The sequence below is a fragment of the Equus quagga genome, chromosome 13 (genome assembly GCF_021613505.1).
Source record: "Equus quagga isolate Etosha38 chromosome 13, UCLA_HA_Equagga_1.0, whole genome shotgun sequence".
In the NCBI taxonomy this organism is placed as follows: domain Eukaryota; kingdom Metazoa; phylum Chordata; class Mammalia; order Perissodactyla; family Equidae; genus Equus; species Equus quagga.
Window position 1 is genome coordinate 85,544,176 of NC_060279.1, and position 9,443 is coordinate 85,553,618.

The 9,443-nt window shown below is 43.8% G+C and overlaps 1 protein-coding gene across 3 annotated transcripts; it reads left to right on the plus strand.

The window, feature by feature from the left end:
- Positions 1–458: 458 nt before the first annotated feature.
- On the plus strand, positions 459–9,443 carry LOC124251009 (T-cell-interacting, activating receptor on myeloid cells protein 1-like). Of its 3 annotated transcripts, XM_046683407.1 has the most exons (7): positions 4,748–4,844; positions 5,929–5,964; positions 6,100–6,390; positions 6,717–7,013; positions 8,240–8,369; positions 8,568–8,608; positions 8,760–8,894. In XM_046683407.1, exons 1-6 carry the CDS (start codon positions 4,793–4,795, stop codon positions 8,572–8,574), a joined length of 813 nt encoding a protein of 270 aa, XP_046539363.1. In that variant the 5' UTR covers positions 4,748–4,792; the 3' UTR covers positions 8,575–8,608; positions 8,760–8,894. The 3 variants fall into 3 exon arrangements, with proteins under 3 accessions (XP_046539362.1, XP_046539363.1, XP_046539361.1); XM_046683406.1 differs by lacking the exons at positions 4,748–4,844; positions 8,568–8,608 and adding an exon at positions 459–573 and having other exon boundaries at positions 8,760–9,443; XM_046683405.1 differs by lacking the exon at positions 8,568–8,608 and having other exon boundaries at positions 8,760–9,443.

The following is a 9,443-nucleotide window of genomic DNA, read 5'->3' on the forward strand; positions in this document are numbered from 1 at the left end:
TGTATATTATTGATTCATTGATCTTTGTCCTGTAACACACAGTAGATTCATCAGCATTACCCTTTTGGGTTCTATGAGTCTTCTTTAGCAATTGAACTCTGACTGCCACAGTTAGTAAAGAAACCATTTGGCAACATCCTTAGTTCATAGCCGGTGGGCAACGTCGAGTGACCTGAAGGTTTGCCCAGGATTTCCAATGTTCTCAACATTGGAGTGCCTTCATCTTCTCAGTAGGAATCCTTCAGATCCAAGCTGTAAGCATTTGAGGGGTTACATGATTGATGGCTGAAATGTGACTGAGACAGATGAAGATTTTCTGTGAGGCAAGTTCTTAAAGACTGGCATGGCAGGAACATGTTGTAATCAGCAGCATCAACACGTTTACGGAAAGTGGCTGTGGGAGGAGGGAACTGGAAGTTCAGAGAAAAGTCGTTACTTCTCACACTCTGGAGTCCGGGGTGATGCTGTGACCATTCTGGCTTTTCTCCCTCCTGTGGACTGCAAAACCGAAGGACCCTTGAACAGGTGGACATGCTACTATGATCCCTAGACTCCTTTTCCTCCTCTGTTTCAGTAAGTCTCATGGGGCAGTACACTGGGACCATAGAAAATAATATAACTGGTGTGTGGTTTGGATTGGGGATGGAAAGAGAAAGAGTAACATCAACTTTGGTTTATTGAGTGCATATTATGTAACAGAAATCTTGCAGCACACACGTGACCTCTAAACCAATGTTTTCCAAATTTCAATTATTCTTCTTCCAACATCACGACTTTTGATGAATGCCTCTACCACCGGTACTTTATTGGCTTAATGTTTTTCTTAATAGCGACTCAGGCTTTTTTCTTAAATAAAAGTATTTAAGATAGAAACTTTGTATCAATACTATGAATAAAAATCCAGTGTTGAATCGTAGGTAACTATAAAGTAGATGCAATTTACTTTATATGAGGAATATGGGGAAACAATGTTAGGATAGTCTAACAATATACTGTTCCTTGTCAAGCTTCTGAGCCTGAAACTTGCTATTTCTTTGCCATCCAGGCAATTGCCATGATCAAGATACATCAGAGGCTAGCTTCAAATAGGCCTCCTTGTTGATTTAATCCAAGGCGCTATGAGAGCGTTGATTGCACGCTGTCATGCAATGCTTTAATCATCCTTCCTTCCACCTAAAATCATCATACATCACACCAATGGGATGTATTCCACATTTCCACATTTGGAAAATACCACCCTGATCATTCAAAAAAAAAAAAAAAACCCAAAACCCAGTAAGAGGAAATTCGGTCCACCTTTCCAGATTAGAAATTAATCTAAGTTTGAAAAGTGAAGTGACTTGCCTCAGATTGCGCAAGTGGTACGCAAGGAAGCCAAAGTTTTAACCCACAACTTCTTAGCTCTAAAAATGCTGTTCCTCTCAGCCACGATGTTAACGTAAGAGGGTCACTTGCATGGAATCCTTTGTATGGAAGCATCTAGGACAGTATGAAAGGACTTGGGATTGGAAAAAGCTTGAGGAGGCAAAGACGAGTGGTTCAGAATGTTCCCAGCTATGGAGCTAGAATGCAAACTCAAAACAAATTGGTTTCCAGAAACCAATAGAGCTTGACATTCACAAAATATCAGAGGAGGAGCACTTGCCTTGGCGTGATTATTTGCACTTGGCTTTCTCCTATCGCCGCTAGTCTCTGATCCCAAGAGTTTAGGCTACACCCCAGAGCACTCCTTACATCAGAGGCTTGTCTTAGGAAGACACATCTAGTTGTGTTTTTGGAGGGAACTGGATGGATGTAGTGAATACAGCATATGTTCTGGAGACTCAGCTCCTGCACACACTATTTGTGGGGCCTTGGGAAACACATGTCAATATTTAAAAGTTTCCTCATCTTTGAGGGTTAGCTTCACAATTAGGTTCAAGTATGCATGACTTGAGGCACATTATTCAAGCTCAATAAATGACATTTTTTAGAATTCTTTTTTTTGAGGAAGATTAGCCCTGAACTAACACCTGCTGCCATCAATCCTCCTCTTTTTGCTGAGAAAGACTGGCCCTGAGCTAACATCCGTGCCCATCTTCCTCCACTTTATATGTGGGACACCTGCCACAGCATGGCTTGATAAGTGGTGTATACGTCTGTGCCCAGGATCCGAACCAGTGAACCCTGGGCCACTGAAGCAGAGTGTGCAAACTTAACCACTACTTATCCACTTAACCATTACTTATCCACGGGCCTGGCCCCATCGATAAATGATTTTTTTTAAGTTTGTTATTCTTTTTTATCATTCATTCTCCTCTTACTTGGTTAGACATTGATTCCACAGCAATTCCTTCCAGAGTTCTTCCCTAGATGCAAGTATGAAACACTTCAATCTTTTTTATGGCTGAATAGTATTCCACTTAGGTATGCATGTGTCTATACATTCTATTTCGATATAGACCACATTTTATTTATCCATCCATCTGTTGATGGACACCTGGGTTGTTTCCACCTTTCAGCTATTCCTTATCTTCCCTCCTTCAATGAGAAGGTTAACATTTTCCTTCCCATTTTGTCTTTGAGAGACAGTGAGTCTCTCTTAATGGACTTCCTGCTGCTCTCCAAGTAATGAGGCCTCTGAGCAGTCTTCCTGCTGTCACTCAGGCATGTCCTGCTGAAGACAGAGATGACATCAGATGAGATGTTCTGGGGCCTGGGAGTGTATGGTAAATCCCACACGACCTGATGGAGTGTCCGACCATTGTCTACCCAGCTCCACAAAGCTCTCAACCCTTCCAGGCTAACAGAGCACAGGAGGCCTCTGAAGAGGTACCTGTCCTCCCTCAAAGGTGTTCAGGATCTGAGTGTCTTGAGGCGTACAGGTGGGGGTTGATGGAGAAGGGACTAGGATTGCAAAGACCCTAAATTTCCATAGACCCCAGAATGTCCCATGAGCCAAGACAGCAGCACATCCCGACTTCTCAGTCCCAATCACAATTCCCTCATGAGTTGCTCCAAACCATCCAGAATTTATTTATTTTTCTTAATTTTACTTTGTCAGATTAGACTCCCACTTTCTCTGGGCATCACATACAGCCTACAGACTTTCTAAGTCCCTGAGACTTTACAACCTCTTGCAGAGAGGTGCTGGAGTTCTCTCCATTCCCTTAGTGCTTTGCCAGGACACAAGGCTGATATTTACTGATAATCTTCCACCTGTTATGCAGAGTGGCGCCTACCTTGCACACTCAGCATGATCCATTAGAAGGGGAGAGGGTCTGTGCTGTGGGTCCCACTTCTTTGCAAAGCAGGGCAGCTCCCAGGATTTTGATGCTCAGAGACCAGGCTCTCTACCCAGAGCTCACGGTCATGTGCTTCCCAGGTGTAGCTTCCAGTGGGTTCAGGTGTCCACAGGTGTCTGCTCTCTCAACCCTTCTTTTTTCCATTCTCTGTGGATCCACAGACTGTAAGACAGTTTCCTTTTCAATACCTTAAACATATCCATTATATTCCTTTTTTTTATTATGGTAAAATATATATAAATACTATTTATCCTTTTAACTATTTGCAAATGTAGAGTTCAGCGGCATTAAATATGTTCACAATGCTGTGCAACCATCACTCAAAACTTTTTCATCATCCCAGACATAAACTCCGTACTCGTGAACCAATAACCCAGTTTCTCTCTTTCTCCTCAGCCCCTGGTAACCTCTATTCTACTTTCTGTCTCCATGAATTTGCCTATTCCACGTCGTGTAAGTGGAATCACACAATATTTGTCCTTTTGTGTCTGGCTAATTTCACTGAGCATAATGTTTTCAAGGTCTATCCTTGGACCTCGTAGCATGTATCAGAATTTAATTCTTTTTCATGGCTGAATAGTATTCCATAGTATGTATAGCCCACTTTTTGCTCATTCATTCATCCTTTGCTGGACACTGGATCTCTTCAAATTTTGGCAATTTACTATCACTGTTTTCAAAAAGTGAAATATAATATTTTTGATTGGCCCACACAATTTTAGTGCAAAAGCCTGGTAACTTCTCCTTTTCACGAAGACACAAAACCGTTTAGTTCACATGGGGGAAAAAGAGGAAATTGCTTAGAAACACAGGCCTAACCAACATCTGTTGAGTTAGATCAATCTCTTTCTTGCCATAATATTCACAAACAGGCATGATGTTAATTTCAAAGAGATCTGGGCACTCAGGCAAAACTGTATCTACCACCACTGGGCATTAATGGCAGGATGGTCGTGAACAGTCAGAGATGCATGTAATTACTTTCACTTGGAAGTTTCTTTCTAAGCCGGTTGACTTTGAATACCTAAGTTTCAGTCTTGAGAAAGGTTTTTCCGGGTTCAGATACAGCAGTGGTTCTCCACCGTGGCTGAATATTTGTGGGGAGATTTTGATTTTTTTTTTTTGAGGAAGATTAGTCCTGAGCTAACTACTACCAATCATCCTCTTTTTGCTGAGGAAGACTGGCCCTGAGCTAACATCCATGCCCATCTTCCTCTGCTTTACATGCAGGACGCCTGCCACAGCATGGCTTTTTGCCAAGTGGTACCATGTTCGCACCCGGGATCCGAACCGGCAAACCCTGGGCCACTGAGAAGCGGAACGTGCGAACTTAGCCACTGCACCACCAGGCCGGTCCCAATGTGGGGAGATTTTGAAAGTTTGGGGCCTGAGTCCTATTGCAAGTGATTCTGACTCAAAGCCTGTGTGTGGCTTGGTCTGTGCACTGGAATTTTCAACAACGCCCTGCCCTCAACGGGAGCAAAATGAGTAGCTGAGATTAAGAACAAATGAGTTGGCGTATCCTACAAATGCACCTGCACATGGGACAAGGGAGGAGAGGTGCATATGTTTTCTCCTTTCTGGAACATCCATTTGGATTTTTTGAGGCTTGCTTCATGGTACCAAGCAGTAACCTTTGTCCCATCTGGAGTATCAAGAGATGAAAAGAGATAATGGCTAAGATTGGGTCAGAAACTTTTCAGATTAAACACTGAGATTGACTTAACTAGCTCTTCTCAGTGATAGGACTTGCTCCATCTCTGAGAAAACCCCTACTTACCAAATGGATGTTGGTGATGATGGTGAGGTCCAGAAATGGAATTAATCTGGTGGGAGGAAGAAAGGGAGCTATGGAGAGGTTGCAACTTTTCACATCCTGGTAAAATTTCTCAATCATGCTTAAACGGGGTCATCACATCAGTAAGTCAACGTGCATTTGTAGAAGTCCTACTATGTGCCAGAACACGCACAGACACGGGGAATGTTGAGGCCAATAACACAGAGTTGCTTCTCTCCAGGTGCTCATTGTAGTGACATCTTATGTCACCCACATTATGAGTTACATAAACTTCTATGAACTCTTTTAAGAAATTACAATAAAATGGTTCTATCTTAATTTATGTCACTGAAGGCACCAAGGATCCGTTCTTATGGTGGTTCTTCTGTCTACAGATGAGACTGTCAGGAGATACTTAGGCCTACATAGAGCCTCAGAACATCAGAAGTGGGCGAAGGCCACACTCGTGTCCCTGGCTTCCCCAATCTCCCTCATGGTTCATGCCTCTTATACAAGACTGAGAGATCTAGGAAGTATAAGACAGGTTCTAATAGAAATGTAAGACTAACAGTGGTTCAGGAGAGAAAATGAGACTAGGAGGATTTGTGGCATTTGGTGGAACCAAGAAAGGTCCTGGGGCCTTGGGAGGTGACAGCTGCACAGAAGAAGTTCTGTTAGAAGTGATGGAGGAGCTGAGGGCAGAGCTGAAGCCAAAGTCTTGCATAGAGACAATGAGAACTCCAAAATGCATGACCTCCAGGGGTCCATCCTCAACAAGAGCCCCAGGGAGGGTCCCTCAGGGATGAGGGCAGGTGATGGTGTGGGCTCCAGGTAGGTGCCTATGTCTCATGGACCATTCTTTTGCAGGGCTGTGTGTTGGCCAAGGAGACAGGAGAAGAGATGGTGAGTGTTTCTTCTATTAAACCCTCCTTGATCCTTCAGCCCCCAAGGGCCCCATTTTCCTTTCCCTTCTTTAAATGGGCTCCCTGAGAGCAGGTGAGAGAACCAAACCCAACCCTCCACTCTGCTTCCTTCCAGGCTCACTTCCCAAGCCCTCTCTCAGTGCCTGGCCTAGCTCGGTGGTACCGGCTAAAAGTAATGTGACACTGCGATGCAGGACTCCTACCAAGGGTGTAAACTTTGATCTCAGAAAGGGAGGACACCTCATTGAGTCCTCACAGTCACCTGATTCTGCAGAGGGCCTGGCTGAATTTCACCTCACTGATCTGAAAATCAGTCATGCTGGAGAGTACACGTGTGAATACTACAGAAGAGGGAGACCCTATGTAAGTTCACAGCCCAGTGATGTCCTTCTGCTGCTGGTGACAGGTGAGGACGGGGCCTCAGCATAACACGTGGTCTTCCTAGAGACAGGGGATGGTGGAGGAACAAGAGCAAGAGAGGGCAGGGGGGTCTCACCTCCAGTGCCGTTGGGGAGGGGGAGATGGAGAAAGACAGGCAGGGAGCTGACAAACTTGGCTTTATTCAGGGCTGACAGGAGGGAGAATCTCCTTCCTGGAGTCAGAGCAGAAAGAGGGTGAGATGAGGCATCTGTCATTCCCCACACTCCATGGGAACCCCCAGCCAGAAGAACATAAGTGAGTGGGGGACGCCAGGCTTCTCCCCATGACCTTGGAGCCTCCCTTTTCTTCCAGGAAATTTTCCTAAACCTTCCCTCCAAGCCCACCAAAGGGGTAAGGTGACTGAAGGAGAAAAGGTGACCCTGCAGTGCCAGAAGCCAGACTCTGAGACTGGGCCTAAAATGTTTGCCCTACTGAAGGCAGGAAGTCCAATGCCCATCCTGCTCCAGGGTCCAGCAGAGCGGGAGACAAACTTCTCTCTTCAGAATGTGACAGTCAATGACACTGGGCAGTACAGCTGTGTCTACTACCAGACAACAGGTCCTTTCTGGGCCTCACATCCCAGTGATCACCTTGTGATCTGGGTGACAGGTAAAGTTTTACATGATTTTTAGGAATTAAAAAAAAATTTAAACAAGAGATCCTTGATCTGTTATCCTTGGATTCTCATTTCTACACCACTTGCACTATCATCTCTTTTTAACATCTTTTGTTTCCTAATTTTCACTCTTCTGCCTTTTTGTGTTCCGCATGTTTGGATAATTTCTCAAGCTGTTCTTCAAAATGATCAATCCTGCCTTCATTAGAATCCCTTCTACTACTTTCTGCATCTCTCAGTGTTGGTTGATCTTGGTGATAGTGATTTCATTCCCAACAGCTCTTTTTTGTTCCCAGAATGTGGCATTCCCACAGCCTCCTGCTTTGGGGTGATGGATGCCATATCTTTTCACATCTCACAGCACTTACTGTTAAAATTCTTCTGACATTATCTTGTTTCCTACCAGAATTTTGCTCCACTGGCTGCTACACACTCTACGTTTTCAGCTTTGTACGTTTTCTTTTATGCTGTTGAGTTCCCATGATTTCAGTGAATGTTTTATGGTTAGAAACAAAAGTCAGTGTGGTGTGTACTGTGAGGTGGAGAGGGTTTCCTGATCACGGTGGTTTCATTATGTATTTCTCCCTCTGGATTTTGTCTTCAGGGAACATTGTTATTGATGGGTTCGGAGATGACTTTTGCACTAATTGGGATGCACGAGGTGGGATGATATAAATGCGGGCTTCTCTTTAGGAACCAGGGCCAATGCCAACCTTCAGCCCCTGTTGAGTGAAGCTGCAATTAAACGCACAATGGTCCAGGAGCTTAGCTCCTCAGCTCAAACTTTCTTAAGCTCATTACCTGAAAAAGGCTTCATTCTATGAAGAGAGACGCAGATGGAGCCACTGAATTATTTCAGGGCTCTGTGGGGCAATTTTGATTTTTTTGCATAGCTCCCTAAGATGAATTCCTAATATATGGATGGAGAAAGGAAAAAGGAAACGCAGGAAGATGGAAATGAGATAAAGAGCAAATAAATGAAAGAAGGGTGATAATGTGGAGGAATATGAAGGGAAGAAGATGAAGGAAGAGCCAGTACCATTCTCACAAAATCCAATATCTTGTTTTCAGTGATTAAAACTTCAGTGAAGGTACAGCTGACCACTGGCCAGGAAATATAAGTGGGTGTGTGAGAGTTGCACTTGGCAGATCCATTTGAGAAGAAGGGATATCTTTTTATGGCTGGTGCTGACCCTCTTCTCTGTTTCATTTTCCCCAGATGCCACATCAAGAGATTACACCACGGGGAACCTCATCCGACTGGGTCTGGGTGCCATAATTTTGGCTATTATGGGGGCTCTCTTGGTTGAAGCCTGGTGTAGCCAGAAGGAGTCTCAAAGTGGATCCAGGTAAAACAACTGAGCATTTCTCTTTTTCACGGGCTGTTGTAGAAGCGGGGGTCTTTAAACATCATACTTCACCATGGGACCTTACGTTTTGCAGTATGGCCACAAACGGCGTTTCAGGTGGGATTTTTCTTCATCACGTATGACTCTTCTGTTCACTGTAGGAACGTTTAGTATCTCTTTTCCTTTCCCATTAAACAGCAGTTGAAGCCTCAATCACTGTGGAAGAAGAAAAAATGCAGGTACTACCACACCTCTTCAAACATCCCTGGATATGGAGGATGGGGAGAGGGGTGGTGTTCTTGGTTGAGAACCTGTGTTTGGAGGCTGTTGAGAAATTATATTCTTCCTCTTCCTCCTTTCCTTGATCTTAAGTCTGTCCTCTACCCATAGGTCCCACAACTGCTGGGGTGGGGAAGACAAGTGCTTGATCAAGCTAGACCTGCTGATTCTTAACAGTTCTGTGGATCCTGCATTCTCAGCTCTCTTGAGAGCCACTGCAAGGCAAGAGGATGGCTTTCTTCTTCCTGTACTGTTCACCTGGGGCCAACAACAGGACTGAGCATAAAGACTCACCTAACACGTTTTGATGTGGATGATTGGAAAAAATACTGAAAACTTCAGAGTCAGGCTGGGTGGCATGTTTGGTTGAAGGGGCAAGAACCATTCTTCCACTGAAAAGTGAAGAAAACATTGCTTCCTGTATATTTATTATTGCTCCCCTCCATTCTCACTGTTTTGTACTTTTGGACCAGCAATTAGCCATTGAAATTTCTGTATTTACCACAGATGTCTTTTAAATTTTATTTCATATATTCCCAACATTTTACCTCATTTTGGGAGAATTCCACTGTATTCCCTGGCATCCAGTTCCGCCCAGTTATATCCAGTATTTCTGGCACAGGTGTAAGAAGTCATCCATTATATTTTTACTTTCAAGATCTGTGGTTGTTTCTTGTTAATAATCTTGGTTTTTTTTTCATTAATACTCATTCTTATTTTAGAACTATTATCTCCTCCATTATAGTTCATGAGATATACTTATGAAAACCAAGTTCTGATTGTAATAGAAAAGAT

Excerpts from the sequence above, each read along its gene's own strand:
- LOC124251009 (XM_046683405.1), top strand. The coding sequence starts at position 4,793 with ATGAGTTGGCGTATCCTACAAATGCACCTGCACATGGGACAAGGGAGG. Across the intron at positions 6,391-6,716 it reads CCTTCTGCTGCTGGTGACAG|GAAATTTTCCTAAACCTTCC; the intron begins GTGAGGACGGGG and ends CTTTTCTTCCAG. Across the intron at positions 8,370-8,759 it reads GAGTCTCAAAGTGGATCCAG|GTCCCACAACTGCTGGGGTG; the intron begins GTAAAACAACTG and ends CTCTACCCATAG.